A 22,897-nucleotide genomic window follows, 5' to 3' on the forward strand; every position below is an offset into this window, starting at 1 on the left:
TGCTGCCACGCTACCCCCTCGCAATGTGAGGGAATTGCAGGACCAGTTGGTGAGCGCTTGGTACCAGATACCTCAGACTACCTATCAGCACCTTGTGGAATCAATGCCACTGCGGGTGCTAGCAGTTTTGAGGGCTAAAGGTGGTCATAATGTAATGGCTCTTCGGTGTATATCTATATACACAATGGATATCCAATTAATGTAATTAAATTCTATATAAAATCATTGAGTTAATTGAATTGTTATAATTATTAATAAATTTATTTAAATTTTCTTTGTTGACTAAATTTACTTTTTTACCATGTTCAAATCCTTGGCTAAAATTATTCTAGTATTTAATAAAGATTTATTAAAATGAAAAAACTCTACATTTTTATAATATTTATAAAATCAATATTAAAATTTTATAATTTAAATTAAACTTTATTAATTATAAACTTTAAATTATCCAGGATATCATCTTGCACATATCCAGTTTCAAGCCAATCTGAGGTAAGTAAAATAAATCAAACGCGCTTTAGTACTTCAGTAAGAATCCGCCATAAAATGATCCTATCATCCTCTATTTACGCTTCCATTTTCATATTTTGTAATCTGGCAAACTTGTCACGAAAATATTTTAAATCCTTTTTGAAACACTGCGGTAAGTGGAAGTACATGAGAATTCGCTACTCACTTTACTACATTTTGTGTTTGGATCTGTAATTTTCAGTGATTATACTATTGCGATTCTTAAATAATGCTAAATTAAAACTTTTAGAAATAAAAAATAACAAAATAAAGGAAGAAAAGATTAATATCAAATTATTAGAGAGAATTACGGAAACACTTATTCTATACTAACTCATTCTTTCATATTTTTCAAGAAGTACTTCATTTTGTTTTTTAAAGCTTTATTGATCTTGAACTGACAATCAAATTGAATCTGTAATTTTCATTGATTATACTATTGCGATTCTTAAATAATGCTAAATTAAAACTTTTATAAATAAAAAATAACAAAATAAATAAAGAAAAGATTAATATCAAATTATTAGGGAAAATTACGGAAACACTTATTCTGTACTAACTCATTCTTTCATATTTTTCAAGAAGTTTTTAATTTTATTTCTTAAAACTTTATTATTTTAGAAGCGTTTAAATCATGTGATTTCTCATACACATCAATTAAGTTAAAAGCCTTCAGAGATTTGAATGACTGGTAATAAATTACAATCGGAAAAAAAAGATTTTGGACACCCTGTTCCAAAAAGTATTGCGAACTTCTATTTATATAATTTACTTTGGTTATCAAACCAATGCAATAACTGCAAAAAATTTCGTAAACCTAGCTTAAATAAAATGGGCATGAAAAGATTAGTTAGCTTAGAAGTGTTTCCATGATATTGTCCGTGTAATCTTGATTTCCAAATATTAAAGAAAATTCTATATTCGCATATAGAAAACGAAATGTGTTTGAATTACTTGAGAATTTTGAAATATATTTCTAACTACTGATGTATGTCCATTTGAATCATAAATATCTAACTTACTGTGCTGAATTATTATTATTATTATTATTTTTTAAGGAAAAGAGCACTATCATGTGAGAAACAATGCTTTCTGAAATATGACCGACTAAGTCACATTTTGATTTACAAGTTACTATACACCACTATTTTGGGATGTCTTGTTAAATTTTAAAAATTTTACAAGAATTAAAAATTTTTAAGCTATTTTTAACATATTTCTTACAGAAAATGTGATCTTATAAAATAATGGAAAATGTGATCTTAAATCTTATACGTTCTTATTAAAAATTTGAATTTTTAAATGCTTTTATTACTAAGAATTTTAGCAAGATAGTTTTCATACAGGCATATTTTTTTTCAAATTTATACCTTTTTCCATGCTTTTTCCTTCTTGGAGTTTTAATTTGTTTGATTTCATTTATTTATTATTTTTTTTTTTGAAAAAAAGGAGTTATGAAAAATTTAGAATAGAAATTTTAATATTAATTACTTCAACGTTAGATTGGCTATTTTTTTTATCCTGTAATAATTTACCTGAAATATTCGAACCCCATCAGAAAATTGCTCAGCTTACCTCAAATTCAATAATATTTGTACTGCCATATGCATTTATTCCGCCTTTCATCGAATACACGACTTCTGGAGCAGCAACTTCTGACTACTTTATCGTGATCACAGCGATAGTAACAGCTTCTGTTTGCAGGATCTTTCATGTGACCCCTTCTCTTATGTTTGCAGGTTCCTGCAAAATCTTTCAAGCTATACGAATCTCCATCACCTAAACAAAAAAGTTTTTTTTTAATTATTAAAAAATATATATACTATTTTCATACTTATACCACGAATTTCTAAATCATACTCTAACTTTTTATTCCCTCAGAAAAACACTGGCATTAATTCACTGCCACGTTTTTTTGCCAAATATTTTTAGTGATTAAAAACTAAAGCTTTCAGAATTTTGGTTAACATTGTTTTTATAAGTTCGTAGGTTAAGGAAAATAAACAAAAAAAAACAGGATTATTAAGAAAACATTTCTACTTACTAGTGTTGCATCTGACATTTTGTGGTTCATCACATATTCCAGAAACAGCATTAAAGTAAAGCCCTTTGGGACATCTTCTGGAGCATGGCTTCCCCGTAGAACAGTCATAGAACATATCACAATGAGGATTAGCTAGATTAGTTCGATTTTCTAGACATTCCACATGGCGATCAAATACTCGACATCGTCTCTGGGAATGCTTGTGTGTATCATCTAAAAAGCAAAATTTATAACATACAAATCTTGTTTATTCATCAAAGGTAGGTATTTCACATAATTGGGATGTATACTTCTTAAGACTACAGTCTAAAAGGTAAAGTTGGTTTTATAAGTAGTGTTAAAAATATGGGAATTGGATATTATGTACTTCGTTTAGCTTATTTTGCTTTAAAATCAGCTATGGAAAAATACCCAAATGTTCTGTCAAACATTTTGAAATTAGTGTTCAAATGTTTAATATATTACTTCAAATTAAGATTTAAGATAAAAACTTCGTAGTTATGTTTTATTAATATAATAATAATGCATGAAATAGAGTATGAAAAATAAGATATTTGAAGCAAACGATTCTGTAAATACTGAATGGGATGCCTGCAAGTGACGTAGTGTGGGTATCTCAATGCGGATTGGTTGTTCAAACGTGGCATTTGTTTAAGTTAGCAACTTTTCCATTCTATTTCGAGTAAGCCTAGCTCGTTAAGTATCAATTCTCGTGACACATTTTCTATTCTTTCAGAAAGATTTCAATTATTTTAACATATATTGCTTACTTAACACAAAAAAAAGCATGAAGCGATGTAGAACATAAGCTAATTATGCATCGAAGTTGCCAGTTTCACAAAACAAAATCTATCACGGCTACACAACAAAAAGCATAAACGATAAGTAAATCTAAGTAAAAGAAGTAGACGAGTAAGAATTAGGTTTCAACAAATTTGATGAGCGATACGGTGCTCTATTTAATAAACTTCACAATAATTAATGTCGAGAAACTTAGCTCAACTTTAACATGGCATTTTGTTTATAAACAATCAGCTGGTTCTGACGTAATAGATCACATGTGTGGGTATCCATGATCTTCTTGTAGTGAAAGTGCCAAATTTTCAGAATCGTTTTTTATGTTAAATTTTACCATTTCCATGGGAGTTATATATTTTCGTTTTGAAAAAATTTTTCATTTAAAAAGATATTTTTTTGAACGATTCCATTTAAGACAAATTTGTCTTGTTTTATTAAAGTAATAATTCGTGAAATGGAGTATAAAACAGGATATTTAAAGCAAATGGTTTTAGAAATAATGGAATGTCGGAATTGCTTTCTAATGTTAAATTTTACTTTTTCTATAGGAGTTATACTTTAGTTTTAGAATAAATTTTAATGTAAAAAGATATTTTCTGGAATATAATATTGTATAAGTTGTATAGAATTTGCAATATATTACAGAGGTTAGATGTTAAAATCGACCTTTTTTTCTAAATTAATGGAATTTACTTAAATATTCTAGAATATTTCATAATTGTAATGTAATATTTGTTCTTTTCATATTAATTAAAATATTATGCAAGCAAAGATATTTTCAATAAAAAAACATATAAATCTTTTGCATATTATTTAGTATAGTTAGGAAACATATCAATATTGATCTTTTCCTAACTTTTCATAACATTTTTGCATTCTTTCTATTTTCAACATATATAATGGCATTTAAGCATTTTAATAATTTATGATCAGTAACCAAAATATTTCATCTGTTGTATAATTGGTTAAAGAAATGGTTAGTAGTAATTTTTTCCTGGTCCTGCTATTGATACTAAAATAAAGTTAGAAATAAGTTAATTAAATGTAGTGTGTACTTACGGCATTTTACATGTTTCGGCCAGTCACATGTGTTATGACTTGGATTAAAAAGAAGGTTCTTGGAGCAGTTGTGCTCATGCTTCACCCCATTGATGCAGATGTAAAAATTATTGCAATCCCTAGTATGACGGAAGTATCCGTAACTGCTGGGACAATTCCACTCCTGGTGGACAAAGGATTCAGGTACAAAATTGACACCTTTCATGAAGTTGGACTTACCATCATTCGCTTTTGTACCTTTAAAAGAAAGATTACTCACATTCAATTATCATCAACTAAATTTAAAAAAAACTTTAAGATTATGGAACGGAATTCGAATTATAACTTAGTAATATTTACTCGTTTTGAAACTATCGTAAAAATTCGATTCTAAATGGACAGTTATTTTGGACATCAAATCTTAAAACGTTGACATTTTAATAAAGATGTTTAAAAAAAATAAGGGAGAAGAAATCAAAAATTTTAATACGCATTTTAGTGATAAAGTTTTAAATTTAAATACGGATGGTTTTTTTAAGAATGTGCTCAACACAATCACAATAATCAAAACCACAAAATAAACTATATTTCTTTCAACTTTTCAAAATTTTTACAAGTTGTTAAAATGTTCGATTGTTCGAAAATGGAACATACAATTTTGAGGCTTGTTGCAATAACAGCGTAAATCTAATCTTTTTTGACTGTGAACAAGATAACTATCAGCTTCGATGTGTGCAAGAATCAGATACGAATATGAAATAGTTTCACTTCTGTGTAAGTATTAAGGCGAAACTATTAGCCAATTTTTAAGTTTCACTTCACTCTCGCTAGCATTTATTTTTAATCTGGATGTACTTTGAATGAAGCAAAATAACGTACATGAAGCACTACTAAATGCACAAAAATGAGCTTACTATTTTGGTTCGATAAACAAGAAGCTTGCATTGAAACCCAAAATTTTGTGTTTTACACTGAGAAAAGTTCTTGTTTAGAACCTTAACTATATTGTGTTCATTTTTGTGAATTTATTTGGGCTTCAATCCGTTGCTTTGAATTATTTATACGTAGCACAAAATATGCCATATCTTCATTCGGACTGGACACATTTTGTTATTGCATAAAACCCTTGAATTATATTTGAATGCAATTTGCCTTTAGGCTCTTTAAACGTTTGAAATTGCATGGTTACTTAACTATCTAGGACAGAAGTAGAAGTAAATGAAATACTTTGCCGAGATTTATTCAGTGTCAGGAAATAAAAATTCTCAGGAAAAAAAAATCAGCTAGTCATTTCACTAAAAATAAGTTACACTGTTTAGAAAAAAAGGACTTACCACACTTTCCACTTGACCACTCACATCTCAATGTCTGTGCATCAAACTCTAATCCAGCAGGACACGTTTTGATGTATGGAATGCCATTAGAGCAGTGGACAAATTTATGGCAGTCTCCTCTATAAGGAAACAGACCATTTCGTCTGAAACAGATATCACTATGTCTACAGTCAACTCTGTGAGCCCAGTCGCATTCTCGTCTCTTACTGTCAAAGGTCTGTCCCCGAGGACATGTTTTTACAGTAGGTTTTCCATTTTTACATTCGATGTATTTCGTACAACTTTCTTCACTTGGCTGACGACAGTTAATGCATAAACACAATGGATCAGGTGTTATACCAGGCATGTTAGTTGTCTCTTCTGGCTGTTCAGTTGCGACACAGGCTAAATAAAAACATAACTCAAAAATGTAAAAACGACGAACAATTTTATTAAAATAAAAATTGCATTTGCAGTTTATTTGGTTAGGATTTCATTGCATAAATTAGGAAACACAGTGTGAAATCTTTTTTTATCTTTAGCAAAAAATCGCCTTAATCAAGAACGAAACAAATTGCATTTTTCTAAACTAATTATTCTGAACCTGCAAATGGCAACGAAAGTTCTCATCCTTTTTACGAAGCATTTGGACTATATCAAGGACTGGTAAAGGCCCCTTGTTCTGTGGATATGAAAAGCTTTAATGATATTAAGAAATAACTTTATAATTTTCAGAAAAAATTAGAAAATGGCAAAATGTCTGAAAAAATAATAACTTTTTGAAATTAATATTAATGGTGAAAAATTTTGAGTTCATGTCTCAAAAATTGGTGATTATCTTGGCATTGGTCTCCACAAATTTCCTTCAAAACTTGATTTTAGATTTTTTATTTTTTTTTCATTTATTTACTTTTTACTTAAGGTTCGAAGTTGCATGAGTTTTTCTGTTTTTTTTCTTTGAGAGAAATTTTTGCCTAAAGTTAACAATTATTTGTGTTAAACGAGAAAAAAATCAAGCCCTTTTGCATTTATCCAGACAGCTAATTATTTCACCTACTATTGGGAACATTTTTTTAAGCTTCTTAATTAATACAAGGTAAAAATTGGCCTGCTTTGTTCATTTGTCTAAAAATGTCCTTTAAATAGACCTGTTTTTTTTTTTCAAATAAATGTTGCTTTGTAAAAAACACCGAGTGCTAGAACTTATTTTCCATGTAAAATTATTTTGAACTTGTATTGACTGTCTGGAAACATTTTCTCAATTCGAAAGCTTGCAATTTAAAAGAAAATCATAATTGGCAGCTTAATGCTAGTAATACTTTATGCTAGTAATAATTTTTCTAGTAATAATTATGCTAATAGTAATGCTGACAATTATGTTACCACTAATTATTTCCTCTTAACATATTAAAGCTTATAAAATTAATAATATCCAGGAAATTGAAGCAAAAATGCATTTGATGATTAAAAAATAAAAATTTTGCTTCGTAATATGCAAGTTAAAATGGAAGAAAGGTCTATATGTTTCGATCACCACTTAAACATGATATGCTAAAGTACCGACCTATTTTCCATTTCTATTATGAAGCAAAAAGAGTTTTTTTAATTTTGAAATATATTATCTAAGTACTTTTTTAGATCTAAGTAAGAGGGATTATATTTTAAACACCCCTTATCATAAATATGGTAGAAATTTAAAAAACAATTGCTTACAGAGACTGGAATCACATTGTGCAAAACATGGATATTCACAACGTTCTGTACGAGTACTGAAATGCAGTTTTCCAGGACAAGCTTTCACGTAAGGCCACCAATTAGAACAATGTATGAAAGAGCCACAGTTGTTAGGATTTCGAAACATTCCATTTCTTTGAGGACATTTAAGTTCTTTTGCTGTAGTGGTTGTCGTTGGAGTGGTAGCAACATAGGTAGTAGGTTTGACTGTGGGTGGTGTCGTAGCCGTAATTTCACAAGTTGCAGCATCAGCAAAGTTGCAAGTATTTTTATTTGCATCGAAAAGTAAGCCGTTTGAGCAGGTCATACGGTATGCTATCTTATTCACGCATAAATAGTAATCATTGCAGTTTTCTGTTGATGGTTTAATACATGTTTCACACGGGCATTGCATCCGACGATCTGGACGATACAATTGATTAGCTGGCTCACCTAATGAAATAAAGAATTTTAAAATTAGTTATTTAATGAAATTCCCTTTATATGGATATATTCAAATAGAGTATTGCTTTGGCTCATACAGTTTTACAAAATTAAGAGGCCATCTCAGCTTATTGGATTAGAAAATCATTAATTATCTTTTTTGTAGTCTAAATATCTCTTTAACTAGAAAAGTAATGTTATATATATAATTCGCTATTCTGATACGAAAATTTTCTGTATCTGCTATTGCTGTTAATTTCAACCAACCTGCTATTTTTTCTATTTGCTTCAATTCATTTTTCTAATTTGTTTGTTTTAAATTCATTTTTACTAATCCAGAACAAAAATCCTTGTTCCTTTTTGTTTCAGATGATTTTCCACCATGAAACTTTATATTTTAAGCAGATGGTCTAGTCACTCGGTGCAAGATACTAGCAAATAGTTGCTGTTGTCGGAACAGATTTTTTTAGCACTTTATGAACGGTATTCCTCCATAAAAATACTTAGTGACGAACGAAATAGAGTTTCATTTATCGTTTTTCCATTACCTCTTAACTAAAGCTTCCATGTCTCGATAAATATTGATCGAATACATTAAGAAAATTCGAGAAATTCAAAAGCTTTAAATACTTAAAACATTTTCTGATCTTGAAACTATTTTTAATTTTAATAAGCAGAATCAGAAATCATATTAAGGGATCATGCACGAAGTAGTTGCATTTATAATTTAGGGATTGCTTAGTTGCATTTCAAATTTATTCCTTCATATAATTTTATGCGACATTTTAACTTACCACAGTTTGCACGTGAAGGAAAATCACAAACTCTGCTTGTAGGGTTAAAATGCAGTCTAGGAGGGCATTTCATTTTCTTTCGAATACCATCCGTACAGTTGTAGAAATATGCACAATAACCTGGCACTGGCAAGAAATCTTTAACCGGGCATATAGTCAGTGGTAATGGCGTAGATGTAGTAGCTTCTTCGGGAATAAAGCAATCTGAAAAATTAAAAATAGATGGATTCGTTCTGTGGTTTTCTGTTCATCATTCAAATATTTCAGGAAACATTAGGGGAAAAAAAGTCGCAACAGGTTCTTCAGGACTATAGCAATCAAAGAAATTAAAAAATAGCTGAATTCGCTCAGTAGTCCTTTGTTTACCAATTAAGTTTAAAATAGCAAATATTGGACGAAAAAAATAAATATATAAAATATTACATTAACGAAACTGTAGAGGGCGTAACGCGAGGGGTTGAAAACTCAAAAGCCGATAATAATTTTTGAAAGATATTAAAACTTTTTATAAAGGTTTTTGTTAAATTTTTATCGCAAATTAAGATTTCCTTTGTTGATGTTGCAAAAATTTTAATTAAGAGAAAAATACAATTTAACATAAAGTCATATTTTATTTAATAGGTACTAAAATTTTGACTTAAAAAAATGCAGAAAGTTCGATAATCAACGCTCTTAATATTCACTCTTGATCAACGCTCTTATTTTTATAATCCATTTTAAAAATATAGTACAAATATATAAATCAAATTTTAATATTTATGTATTGAAAAGAAATCTGACTAATCACTGTTATAAAAGCCAAAAGGAAAACATCAAATCCAGTTTGATTACCAGACAAAATTAGGAGTTATTTTTCATAGGTCAATAGTTGACTTTCACCTCCAAAAAATTTTTGAATAATTTAATACCTCACTCCGTACTTGTTAATGACGAATCGCCAGCTTTTTAAGTTTTTTCTTTTTTCCTTGCTGAAGTAATAGTTTGTCTCTCCTACATATATTTCCGATTTTATTTTCGAAAAGGGTTCAAAAACTATTAAGGGAAGTGTTTACGGAATACCCTTCATTAGTAAAATTGATAAGGCAATAGAACTTACCAAAATTTGGATCACACTTAGCTACGCATGGATATTCACAGTGCTTAGTGGTTGGACTGAAGTGCAATCCTTCAGGACATTTCATATCCCGTGGTTTTCCCAACATGCAAGCAATAAACGAATCACAATCTCCTTGTTTTGGATATACACCGTCTCCTTGTTCACAGATGAGTGGATTTATAGTCGAGAAAATTTCAGGCTGCATACTGACTGTATATTGATCAGGATTTTGTGTTTTGAATTCAATGGTTATAAGTTCATTTCCTATATCTGAAGTCGAAACTGTTGTTTCCAGTGAACGAGCTATGTCGGAGGTATCTTCATCGGTTACAGAACTACCCGTCGTTTCAAAAATGAGTGGTAGTATACTGAAATTCGAATGACTTTCCTCCGTAGCTGTGTGTAACGAAGGAGTAGTTTCATCTGGTATTTCAGAATGTGGTGTTGAATCACTAACAGTGATACCTTCAGTATTTGGTGAGGTACTCAAGAGATTTGCGTTTGTGAGAGTTGCTGCTACGCTGATAGCCACACAATCTAAAAATAGTCCACAAAACAAAATATAGCCGTTAAAATATGAATGTTTTTAGTTTTGCAATAAGGACATTCATATTTTTATTTCAATTTTCAAATATCTATAAACTGTATCGAATAATTTTATAACTTATAATTTCTATCAGCTTCAGTTCTGCTAAGCCTAATTTGAATTAGTCTTAATATTCTTTCTGCACCACAAGTATGTTTCATTTAGAAACTAATTTTTGAAAATAACTTTACAGACTCTTTCATGTGCCTTTTCTTAGTATAATTATAAATACTTGTGTTGCTGAATACGAGAAATGATGGCAGCTACTTAGCACCAATTTGTGTAGAACATCATTGGAATTTCACTACGCCTATTCTCCTTGGTTAGACACCACTTTCGTGTAAAGTAGTAGGCACCATTTTCGGTACTTAAGATTCACTAAAATTTTTACCGTGTAAATTTTCAATCTGATTAATAAATACTTTTTAAAATAATAAACTCTTTTATTTGATTTCAGGAATTTTAAAAATTTTCAACAATCGGATACTTACTACTTAAGCAGTAATTATGAGAAGAAGTAATATTGCATATCCTTGTGATTTCAATTAGATTTAATTGGATATCTGTAAGTGACATCAAGCGTCAACTTGATTGGATTTTGAATCGATAATTGCTACGATGACGTGACTTTAAAGTATAAATTGGAAAAACCAATTAAAAAAGCAGGAGGAGTTAGAANATAATATTCTAATACCAAAAAAAGTACTTGCGTGGCGTGAAAATATCTTTTGTGACGTAACTCTTTCAAAAGTACATAAAAATGGTTGCCATCAGGGGTGTACATGTAGATTTATTAAATACACCTTGTGCGCTACCTAGGAACCAAATCTAGAACCCGATACTCGAAATTTTTGCTCTGTTACAATCGTACCTTGTTACAATTGACCCCACTCTCCCCTACTAAAAGTATGCTTGATTTGGAAACTAATTTTATTTCAAGAATTTGTATATTTTTGCATCCGAAATTGAAAAATAGTACTTGAATGTTTTCTTGTAAAAATAACTTTACCGACTTTTTTTTATGTGTCTTATCTTAGTATAATTATAAATATTTGTGTTGCTGAATACGAAAAATGATGGCACCAATTTGTGTAGAACATCATTGGAATTTCACTACGCCTATTCTCCTTGGTTAGACACCACTTTCGTGTAAAGTAGTAGGCACCATTTTCGGTAATTAAAATTCATTAAAATTTTTACAGTGTAAATTTTCAATCTGATTAAGAAATACTTTTTAAAATAATAAACTCTTTTATTTGATTTCAGGAATTTCAAAAATTATCAACAATTGGATACTTACTACTTAAGAAGTAATTATGAGAAGAAGTAATATTGCTTATCCTCGTGATTTCAATTAGATTTAATTGGATATCTGTAAATGACGTCACGCGTCAACTTGATTGGATTCTGAATCGATAATTGCTACGATTTACCTACGATGACGTCATTTTAAGGTATCAAATTGGAAAAACCAATTAAAAAAGCAGAAGGAGATAGAAATGTACGATTTACTCTGCTCTACGTTAATAAAAACAGGATTTTTATTGCAGCCAAATTTTAAATTAGCTATAAAGTTTGCCAACAACTAGCACTACCGTCTCGGAAATGAATTGTTCAAATAATTATTATATTAAATATAATATTGTGCTGCTTTCAAAATAATCATATTCAGCACCAAAATTAACAGACGTTTTTGAAAGAATTTTATTAGTCTGATTTGTAGTAGAAAAAATTGTTTTATTGCGTCTTCCAGTCAACAATGCCAACTATCAATGAACTTTTTGATTTATTTTGAAATTTTCCAGGAATAAATTTCCAGTTTTATAAGCTTAGCTCAGGAAACCATTTATTTTTTTCTCCTTTCGTTTCTCTTTAAAACTGATTTTTATATTTCTCAAACTATTATATTATTTTACGTATGCTAGATTGATACTTATAAAAACCAAGTTTAGTAAATGATGCTTTTTTTAAACTTATCAAGTTATTTAAACTTACTTCAGTCTGTTTGTTCATTGTTGTAAAATACGTAAATGGCATTAAAAGTTCTAAAAGTTCTTACCAAGATTTACATCACATAGAGCATCGCATGGATCTTGACAAATTTTATTAATCGGACTAAAATGATCATTTCCAATGCATTCAGACAAAATAGGCAGATAATCCACACACTTGTAAAACTTATTGCAATCTGTTGGATGAGGATAAAAACCATTCGGCTCTTTGCATACTGAGGCAGGAAGTGTAGTAGATGTAGAACATTCTGCGAAAAATAACCATAATCAGATATTCGTCAAATTACAGAACTCGTGCTCATTTTGCAGACAGGAACAATTTCACTCTTTAGAAAGTAAAACATAAGTCTTGATTTTGCTGAAAATGTCAAAACAACTGAATACGACCGTACTTTATCCTATAAAAAGCCATACAATACAGTGTACACTTTGTCCCAGAACTTTAATTCAACCCATTAAGACCGTGAAGTCGAAAAAAATTTCCTTAAAAATATTAGAAAAGATTTTAAAAGCTTAAATTGCAGAGACAGAGACATTGCAGGGAGATAATTTAGCTTTTTGAAATAAAAATATTAAAATGGAATTGATTATAGTTCAATGAAATTGATATAAATACATACCCAATGATTTATCACATTCTGCATCACACGGATCTTCACAACTGTCAGTGGATATGCTGAAATGTTGATTTACATCGCAGCTCGTTTGATATGCAACTCCTCCAACGCAATGATAATATTTCGAACAATTTCCAACAACTGGGAAGAATCCATTTTTCTCCAAGCATTCCGGTGAATACTTGGCGCACGAAAATTTACCAGGATAGTCACAATATGATGTTTCAGGATTAAATTGTAGACCATCCTCACATTTCAATTCATATGCACTGTTATTCAGACAGAGATAGTATTTGGAACAGTCATCCGAGTCAGGTAGGGCACAATTTTCACACTCGCATTCAACATCATAATTTCTTGATGTTGGCAGTGCTGGTTGCGTTCCTGAAAATTTCAAGATGCACAAAATTGAATCTTTAATAAATACTCTCAATCTTATATATTACTTTTAAATCGTTTCAAACTCTATTTTTGTTGAGACAGAGATAGTATTTGGAAAAATCATGAAGATTAGGTGAGACAAAATTTACACATTCAACATCAATGATCAATGTTGATTGCTTTCCTGAAAAGTTTTTTAGAAACTGAGTTTAATCTTAAAACAATTCTCTCATAACATTAGTTATTTTGCAAATGTTTATTGTAAAGCAAGGCCTTAATATACATTTTTAGAATCTTTGTTAAAAATGGAGACACTGTGGGTTGCAAATCAATATGTAAGCGAGAAAAAGACAGAAACGTTATCAAAAATTTGATCATATCATCACTAAAATCATATCTCAGATCAATTGTTTTGCATAAAATATTGATATATTACAAAATTTTTATCTTATAGAAGAAAAACATCAGCGCCCTTAATATTGAAATAAAAATAAGGGATCGATTATGAACCAGAGATCGCCATTTACCTAACGATTGAACTAAATGTTTGTTGTTAAAAATTTTATGTTTCGATACTGTTTAAAGCGGATTATTGCAAAACCATCAATAATAATTTTGATAAACATGTTAGCCAGTTTAAATAATTTTTCGTTATTGAAACCACAGCTGCCAAGTGTTTTAGAATCCATAATATTTAAAACGGTAGTCTAGTAACATTTAGTTAAACAAAACTATTTTTCAAACTTCATCCGTATATAAAAACACTCTCATTGTTATTAAGATCATCGAAATTTTAATTTATTTTTGTAAGGGATAAGTAATTTTTAGTCGAAGTTACTTGTATAAAAATGAAGTTTTTAAGCTTAAATGTTTCTAAGACTTAAAATTTCTAAAAATGTTTTTGCTAAAACATTTAAAACAGTAAATTTGTAGTATTGGAACAAGCTAATTATTACTAAAGCATGAAAATGAAACTTACCACATTCCGATTTTAAATCACATGTTCGTTTCGTTGGATTATAAAAGAGTCCTTCCGGACAAGTAATCTTGTAAGCAACGCCATGATAACAATGCAGGAAAGAAGAGCAATCTTCGGGATCAGGATAAAATCCTTCTCTATCAATACATTGACTTGAACTAGAGTTACAGGAAACTTTATCAAACGTTTCGCATTCTTTGGATATACTGCTAAAGAGGTATCTCAGTTGGCACTGTCTGGATACTTTAGACCCATTTTGGCAATTAAAATACTTAGAGCAGTCTGAAACATCTGGTACATTACAGTCATCACAATCTGGACACTCTGAATTAATATGTTTAGTAGTGACTGTTGTGCTTTCTGTTGCTTCAGATTCTATGCTGTAAAAAGTTCCATATCTATCTGTTTGAAACTTTACTGTACTGTAATCCATAGTGTCTTTGTTGGATATGTCTGAACTAGTTTCATCAGAAGCTTGTGACGTTGCCTTTAATATATCATCAGTCGTATATGTATCAGGTTCTGAATGATCTACAGAAGGGAATGTCTGAGTTGATGTATCAAAATCAGTAGTAATCAAATACTTAATAGTAAAATTAATGGTGGGATCTCCTGTCAGACTTTTAGGATCTCGAGAAACACTGTCAGTAGACGAGATATCAATGCTGGATGTAAGAAGTATAGATGAATTAGTTGTAAGTTGGGTTTCAGTTATGTGGGAAGAAATTGGTTCCATTACAATGGACGTATCTGTTTCCATTTGGGGAGATATGGAAGTCTCCGTCTGAGAATAAATTTCAAATTCTGAATCTGTTGAAATTTTAAGGTTACTCCTTGTTAACACTTCAGTACTAACCACAGTTGAAGCCCTCGTGGACCACTGAGATTCAGGCTCTGTCGGAGACTGCACTTCGGGCTCTGTCGAAGACTGCTCTTGGGGCTCTGTCGAAGACTGCTCTTGGGGCTCTGTCGAAGACTGCACTTTGGGCTCTGTCGAAGACTGCACTTTGGGCTCTGTCGAAGACTGCACTTTGGGCTCTGTCGAAGACTGCACTTCGGGCTCTGTCGAAGACTGCACTTCGGGCTCTGTCGAAGACTGCACTTCGGGCTCTGTCGAAGACTGCACTTCGGGCTCTGTCGAAGACTGCACTTCGGGCTCTGTCGAAGACTGCACTTCGGGCTCTGTCGAAGACTGCACTTCGGGCTCAGTCGAAGACTGCACGTCGGGCTCTGTCGAAGACTGCACGTCGGGCTCTGTCGTAGACTGCACGTCGGGCTCTGTCGTAGACGGCACGTCGGGCTCTGTCGTAGACGGCACTTCGGGCTCTGTCGTAGACGGCACTTCGGGCTCTGTCGAAGACTGGAGTTCTGCAGACGTCAACGACGTAATTACAGTTAGCAGTTCTGTAGTAGTTTCTAAAAATTTAATTTTTCTTGACGATGCAGATGTGGCTTCTGTAGACATTATAATTGTTGTTTCTGTTGATGCTGAAGTCTCTGTCTCCGTTTCTGCTTCTGAAAACGGAACTGCCTCAGAAGTTTGTTTGGTTTGAGAAGAAGTGGCTAGTTCTGTTTGTTCATCTTTAAAATTTATCGTTTCTTGTTCTGATCTATTTTTGGGGTCACTTTCAGTTTGAAACCCAGAATCTATCGCCGTTGACATTTCGTTTTCAGTTCCTATTGAAGTTTCAGAAGTCGTAAACGCTTCGTTTACTGTTTTTGTTGACGTAGTCGTTTCGATAACTGTCTGTATTTTTGTTTCGGTTTCAGTCTGCGCAGTCGAGCTTTCGGGTGAAGACTCGCTTGAGATTTCGGAAACTGATTCTGTTGATGCTTCGTGCTCTGCATCTTTTGACGTTTCTAGTTCAGACTGTGTAGGCAGGGTAAGTTCATTATAAGTAGACATTACTAAATCAATCTTTGTGGATTTTCTGACTTCAGGTGTTGTTAATACAAGCTTGGTTTCAGTTGGAAAGACAGACTCTGTTTCTGTACTCTGTATAAATTCAGTTTCCTGAGTTGAAGTAAGATACAATTTTGAGTTTGGCGTGATTTCGTCGTTCACAAACTTAGATGCATTACTCTGAGTGGTTTCAAATATCAACAGTTCTATATTTGTGGAAGTCGAGGGTTCATTGCTGTTAGATACGATTTCTGAAGATGTGGCTGTCACAGTTTCTGTAGTTGTTTCTAATTGTATTTTTGGTGTATATTTCGTAGATGTTACTGATATATCTTGAAAAATTTGTTCTTTAGATGATAGTGATGTGTATTCAGTTGTCGATCCTGTAGATGATATTGTCGTATCTTCAGTGGCCAATTCTTCAGGTGTTTCAGGAGTGTCTTCAGTGACCGATTCTGTAGATATTACAGATGTATTTTCAGTGGCCAATTCTGTAGATGCTACTGGTGTAACTTCAGTGGTGAATTTTGAAACAAACGTAATATTCGTGATTTTCTCTGTTGTTCCCAACTGAGCTTCTGAGGACGTTGATGATCCAACTTGTGTAGTTGACTCAGAATTGAAGAGCGAATTATCTTCTGACGTTGTAAGCATAGTTCCAGCTGACGTTAGAGGTGTAATTTCAGAAGATGTTATTTCTTTTGACTTTACAGACGTGGCTTCTGTATTCTTTTCAAATGTGATTTCTTGAGAATCAGAAAAATGTGTTTCATGCTCTGTTTTTGGAAACATGGTAGACCCCTCTCTTTCTGTAAACTGGGTTGTTTCTGTTTTAAAAGAGATGAATGACTCCGAAGTTTCTAATATTGCATGTTTGGTTTGAGAAGATGTGGTTGGTTCCGTTCGTACTTCTTTAAATTCTGTCGTTTCCAGTTCAGTTTCTGTTTCGAACCTTGAATCAATCCTCGTTGACATTTTTCTTTCAGTTCCCGTAGATGTTTCAATTTCTGTTGATGTTTCTCTTTCTATTCCAGTTGTCGTATTAGCTATCTTCAATGTTGTTTTGTTTTCAGTCTGCTTTGTCGTTTCCGTTTCAGTCTGCTCTGTCGTTTCCGTTTCAGTCTGCTCTGTCGTTTCCGTTTCAGTCTGCTCTGTCGTTTCCGTTTCAGTCTGCTCTGTCGTTTCCGTTTCAGTCTGCTCTGTCGTTTCCGTTTCAGTCTGCTCTGTCGTTTCCGTTTCAGTCTGCTCTGTCGTTTCCGTTTCAGTCTGCTCTGTCGTTTCCGTTTCAGTCTGCTCTGTCGTTTCCGTTTCAGTCTGCTCTGTCGTTTCCGTTTCAGTCTGCTCTGTCGTTTCCGTTTCAGTCTGCTCTGTCGTTTCCGTTTCAGTCTGCTCTGTCGTTTCCGTTTCAGTCTGCTCTGTCGTTTCCGTTTCAGTCTGCTCTGTCGTTTCCGTTTCAGTCTGCTCTGTCGTTTCCGTTTCAGTCTGCTCTGTCGTTTCCGTTTCAGTCTGCTCTGTCGTTTCCGTTTCAGTCTGCTCTGTCGTTTCCGTTTCAGTCTGCTCTGTCGTTTCCGTTTCAGTCTGCTCTGTCGTTTCCGTTTCAGTCTGCTCTGTCGTTTCCGTTTCAGTCTGCTCTGTCGTTTCCGTTTCAGTCTGCTCTGTCGTTTCCGTTTCAGTCTGCTCTGTCGTTTCCGTTTCAGTCTGCTCTGTCGTTTCCGTTTCAGTCTGCTCTGTCGTTTCCGTTTCAGTCTGCTCTGTCGTTTCCGTTTCAGTCTGCTCTGTCGTTTCCGTTTCAGTCTGCTCTGTCGTTTCCGTTTCAGTCTGCTCTGTCGTTTCCGTTTCAGTCTGCTCTGTCGTTTCCGTTTCAGTCTGCTCTGTCGTTTCCGTTTCAGTCTGCTCTGTCGTTTCCGTTTCAGTCTGCTCTGTCGTTTCCGTTTCAGTCTGCTCTGTCGTTTCCGTTTCAGTCTGCTCTGTCGTTTCCGTTTCAGTCTGCTCTGTCGTTTCCGTTTCAGTCTGCTCTGTCGTTTCCGTTTCAGTCTGCTCTGTCGTTTCCGTTTCAGTCTGCTCTGTCGTTTCCGTTTCAGTCTGCTCTGTCGTTTCCGTTTCAGTCTGCTCTGTCGTTTCCGTTTCAGTCTGCTCTGTCGTTTCCGTTTCAGTCTGCTCTGTCGTTTCCGTTTCAGTCTGCTCTGTCGTTTCCGTTTCAGTCTGCTCTGTCGTTTCCGTTTCAGTCTGCTCTGTCGTTTCCGTTTCAGTCTGCTCTGTCGTTTCCGTTTCAGTCTGCTCTGTCGTTTCCGTTTCAGTCTGCTCTGTCGTTTCCGTTTCAGTCTGCTCTGTCGTTTCCGTTTCAGTCTGCTCTGTCGTTTCCGTTTCAGTCTGCTCTGTCGTTTCCGTTTCAGTCTGCTCTGTCGTTTCCGTTTCAGTCTGCTCTGTCGTTTCCGTTTCAGTCTGCTCTGTCGTTTCCGTTTCAGTCTGCTCTGTCGTTTCCGTTTCAGTCTGCTCTGTCGTTTCCGTTTCAGTCTGCTCTGTCGTTTCCGTTTCAGTCTGCTCTGTCGTTTCCGTTTCAGTCTGCTCTGTCGTTTCCGTTTCAGTCTGCTCTGTCGTTTCCGTTTCAGTCTGCTCTGTCGTTTCCGTTTCAGTCTGCTCTGTCGTTTCCGTTTCAGTCTGCTCTGTCGTTTCCGTTTCAGTCTGCTCTGTCGTTTCCGTTTCAGTCTGCTCTGTCGTTTCCGTTTCAGTCTGCTCTGTCGTTTCCGTTTCAGTCTGCTCTGTCGTTTCCGTTTCAGTCTGCTCTGTCGTTTCCGTTTCAGTCTGCTCTGTCGTTTCCGTTTCAGTCTGCTCTGTCGTTTCCGTTTCAGTCTGCTCTGTCGTTTCCGTTTCAGTCTGCTCTGTCGTTTCCGTTTCAGTCTGCTCTGTCGTTTCCGTTTCAGTCTGCTCTGTCGTTTCCGTTTCAGTCTGCTCTGTCGTTTCCGTTTCAGTCTGCTCTGTCGTTTCCGTTTCAGTCTGCTCTGTCGTTTCCGTTTCAGTCTGCTCTGTCGTTTCCGTTTCAGTCTGCTCTGTCGTTTCCGTTTCAGTCTGCTCTGTCGTTTCCGTTTCAGTCTGCTCTGTCGTTTCCGTTTCAGTCTGCTCTGTCGTTTCCGTTTCAGTCTGCTCTGTCGTTTCCGTTTCAGTCTGCTCTGTCGTTTCCGTTTCAGTCTGCTCTGTCGTTTCCGTTTCAGTCTGCTCTGTCGTTTCCGTTTCAGTCTGCTCTGTCGTTTCCGTTTCAGTCTGCTCTGTCGTTTCCGTTTCAGTCTGCTCTGTCGTTTCCGTTTCAGTCTGCTCTGTCGTTTCCGTTTCAGTCTGCTCTGTCGTTTCCGTTTCAGTCTGCTCTGTCGTTTCCGTTTCAGTCTGCTCTGTCGTTTCCGTTTCAGTCTGCTCTGTCGTTTCCGTTTCAGTCTGCTCTGTCGTTTCCGTTTCAGTCTGCTCTGTCGTTTCCGTTTCAGTCTGCTCTGTCGTTTCCGTTTCAGTCTGCTCTGTCGTTTCCGTTTCAGTCTGCTCTGTCGTTTCCGTTTCAGTCTGCTCTGTCGTTTCCGTTTCAGTCTGCTCTGTCGTTTCCGTTTCAGTCTGCTCTGTCGTTTCCGTTTCAGTCTGCTCTGTCGTTTCCGTTTCAGTCTGCTCTGTCGTTTCCGTTTCAGTCTGCTCTGTCGTTTCCGTTTCAGTCTGCTCTGTCGTTTCCGTTTCAGTCTGCTCTGTCGTTTCCGTTTCAGTCTGCTCTGTCGTTTCCGTTTCAGTCTGCTCTGTCGTTTCCGTTTCAGTCTGCTCTGTCGTTTCCGTTTCAGTCTGCTCTGTCGTTTCCGTTTCAGTCTGCTCTGTCGTTTCCGTTTCAGTCTGCTCTGTCGTTTCCGTTTCAGTCTGCTCTGTCGTTTCCGTTTCAGTCTGCTCTGTCGTTTCCGTTTCAGTCTGCTCTGTCGTTTCCGTTTCAGTCTGCTCTGTCGTTTCCGTTTCAGTCTGCTCTGTCGTTTCCGTTTCAGTCTGCTCTGTCGTTTCCGTTTCAGTCTGCTCTGTCGTTTCCGTTTCAGTCTGCTCTGTCGTTTCCGTTTCAGTCTGCTCTGTCGTTTCCGTTTCAGTCTGCTCTGTCGTTTCCGTTTCAGTCTGCTCTGTCGTTTCCGTTTCAGTCTGCTCTGTCGTTTCCGTTTCAGTCTGCTCTGTCGTTTCCGTTTCAGTCTGCTCTGTCGTTTCCGTTTCAGTCTGCTCTGTCGTTTCCGTTTCAGTCTGCTCTGTCGTTTCCGTTTCAGTCTGCTCTGTCGTTTCCGTTTCAGTCTGCTCTGTCGTTTCCGTTTCAGTCTGCTCTGTCGTTTCCGTTTCAGTCTGCTCTGTCGTTTCCGTTTCAGTCTGCTCTGTCGTTTCCGTTTCAGTCTGCTCTGTCGTTTCCGTTTCAGTCTGCTCTGTCGTTTCCGTTTCAGTCTGCTCTGTCGTTTCCGTTTCAGTCTGCTCTGTCGTTTCCGTTTCAGTCTGCTCTGTCGTTTCCGTTTCAGTCTGCTCTGTCGTTTCCGTTTCAGTCTGCTCTGTCGTTTCCGTTTCAGTCTGCTCTGTCGTTTCCGTTTCAGTCTGCTCTGTCGTTTCCGTTTCAGTCTGCTCTGTCGTTTCCGTTTCAGTCTGCTCTGTCGTTTCCGTTTCAGTCTGCTCTGTCGTTTCCGTTTCAGTCTGCTCTGTCGTTTCCGTTTCAGTCTGCTCTGTCGTTTCCGTTTCAGTCTGCTCTGTCGTTTCCGTTTCAGTCTGCTCTGTCGTTTCCGTTTCAGTCTGCTCTGTCGTTTCCGTTTCAGTCTGCTCTGTCGTTTCCGTTTCAGTCTGCTCTGTCGTTTCCGTTTCAGTCTGCTCTGTCGTTTCCGTTTCAGTCTGCTCTGTCGTTTCCGTTTCAGTCTGCTCTGTCGTTTCCGTTTCAGTCTGCTCTGTCGTTTCCGTTTCAGTCTGCTCTGTCGTTTCCGTTTCAGTCTGCTCTGTCGTTTCCGTTTCAGTCTGCTCTGTCGTTTCCGTTTCAGTCTGCTCTGTCGTTTCCGTTTCAGTCTGCTCTGTCGTTTCCGTTTCAGTCTGCTCTGTCGTTTCCGTTTCAGTCTGCTCTGTCGTTTCCGTTTCAGTCTGCTCTGTCGTTTCCGTTTCAGTCTGCTCTGTCGTTTCCGTTTCAGTCTGCTCTGTCGTTTCCGTTTCAGTCTGCTCTGTCGTTTCCGTTTCAGTCTGCTCTGTCGTTTCCGTTTCAGTCTGCTCTGTCGTTTCCGTTTCAGTCTGCTCTGTCGTTTCCGTTTCAGTCTGCTCTGTCGTTTCCGTTTCAGTCTGCTCTGTCGTTTCCGTTTCAGTCTGCTCTGTCGTTTCCGTTTCAGTCTGCTCTGTCGTTTCCGTTTCAGTCTGCTCTGTCGTTTCCGTTTCAGTCTGCTCTGTCGTTTCCGTTTCAGTCTGCTCTGTCGTTTCCGTTTCAGTCTGCTCTGTCGTTTCCGTTTCAGTCTGCTCTGTCGTTTCCGTTTCAGTCTGCTCTGTCGTTTCCGTTTCAGTCTGCTCTGTCGTTTCCGTTTCAGTCTGCTCTGTCGTTTCCGTTTCAGTCTGCTCTGTCGTTTCCGTTTCAGTCTGCTCTGTCGTTTCCGTTTCAGTCTGCTCTGTCGTTTCCGTTTCAGTCTGCTCTGTCGTTTCCGTTTCAGTCTGCTCTGTCGTTTCCGTTTCAGTCTGCTCTGTCGTTTCCGTTTCAGTCTGCTCTGTCGTTTCCGTTTCAGTCTGCTCTGTCGTTTCCGTTTCAGTCTGCTCTGTCGTTTCCGTTTCAGTCTGCTCTGTCGTTTCCGTTTCAGTCTGCTCTGTCGTTTCCGTTTCAGTCTGCTCTGTCGTTTCCGTTTCAGTCTGCTCTGTCGTTTCCGTTTCAGTCTGCTCTGTCGTTTCCGTTTCAGTCTGCTCTGTCGTTTCCGTTTCAGTCTGCTCTGTCGTTTCCGTTTCAGTCTGCTCTGTCGTTTCCGTTTCAGTCTGCTCTGTCGTTTCCGTTTCAGTCTGCTCTGTCGTTTCCGTTTCAGTCTGCTCTGTCGTTTCCGTTTCAGTCTGCTCTGTCNTATCTACTATCAAATCACTATCAAATCAATCAATCAATATCAATCACTATCACTATGTAACCACTATCACTATCAAATCAAACTAAGCCCAAATTGAGCTCACAGCGTCAATGTACTATACATCTTCAAGCAAAATTTAGTTTTTTAATTTGAAGTAAAAGGGCCGACCTGGTGGCCGAGTGGTTAGAGTGCCTGACTGTGGAGCCACTGGTCGTGGATTCGAATCCTGCTCAGGGCATGGATGTTTCTTTCTCTCTGTGTTCTATGTCCTTTCTCCTTTGTGTGTGATTGTGTGAATGCGACCCGCCCTATAAACGGGTTTGTGATTGTGTGACGTGGGCGACGCTGCTCCACCGCCATGGCTTCGCCATAGGTGCCCACTGGGTAACGAGAAGAGAGTAGCAGTTCTGGCATTTCTGTGGCGAATGGGACAACCCCCAAGTGCCCGCCATTAAAAAATAAATTTGAAGTAAAAGTACAAATTTTTTTCAAATATTTTTTTAATTTAATTTTTTTGTCAAAAAACGTGTGTAGCTTTCTTAAAAAATTAACAAAAATTAAGATAATTCTTTCGCAAAGCTATTATTTATTATTCTAGTTTGTTATTCTAATTTTT

The 22,897-nt window shown here is 35.7% G+C and overlaps 1 protein-coding gene across 1 annotated transcript in view; it reads right to left on the bottom strand.

Moving 5' to 3' along the window:
- Positions 1 to 22,404, bottom strand: part of LOC107436137 (mucin-3B) — a 54,163-nt gene extending 31,759 nt beyond the window's left edge. Inside the window, exons 1-11 of the mRNA XM_071185337.1 lie at positions 22,385 to 22,404; positions 14,326 to 22,298; positions 12,969 to 13,349; positions 12,396 to 12,596; positions 9,751 to 10,287; positions 8,655 to 8,858; positions 7,417 to 7,869; positions 5,725 to 6,108; positions 4,412 to 4,648; positions 2,555 to 2,767; positions 2,101 to 2,289 (exon numbers count right to left, since the gene is read on the bottom strand). Coding sequence (XP_071041438.1) covers positions 2,101 to 2,289; positions 2,555 to 2,767; positions 4,412 to 4,648; positions 5,725 to 6,108; positions 7,417 to 7,869; positions 8,655 to 8,858; positions 9,751 to 10,287; positions 12,396 to 12,596; positions 12,969 to 13,349; positions 14,326 to 22,298; positions 22,385 to 22,404 — 10,792 coding nt within the window. The remainder of the gene's footprint in view (positions 1 to 2,100; positions 2,290 to 2,554; positions 2,768 to 4,411; positions 4,649 to 5,724; positions 6,109 to 7,416; positions 7,870 to 8,654; positions 8,859 to 9,750; positions 10,288 to 12,395; positions 12,597 to 12,968; positions 13,350 to 14,325; positions 22,299 to 22,384) is intronic.
- Positions 22,405 to 22,897: the final 493 nt, after the last annotated feature.

The sequence above is a fragment of the Parasteatoda tepidariorum genome, chromosome 1, assembly GCF_043381705.1.
Source record: "Parasteatoda tepidariorum isolate YZ-2023 chromosome 1, CAS_Ptep_4.0, whole genome shotgun sequence".
In the NCBI taxonomy this organism is placed as follows: Eukaryota; Metazoa; Arthropoda; class Arachnida; order Araneae; family Theridiidae; genus Parasteatoda; species Parasteatoda tepidariorum.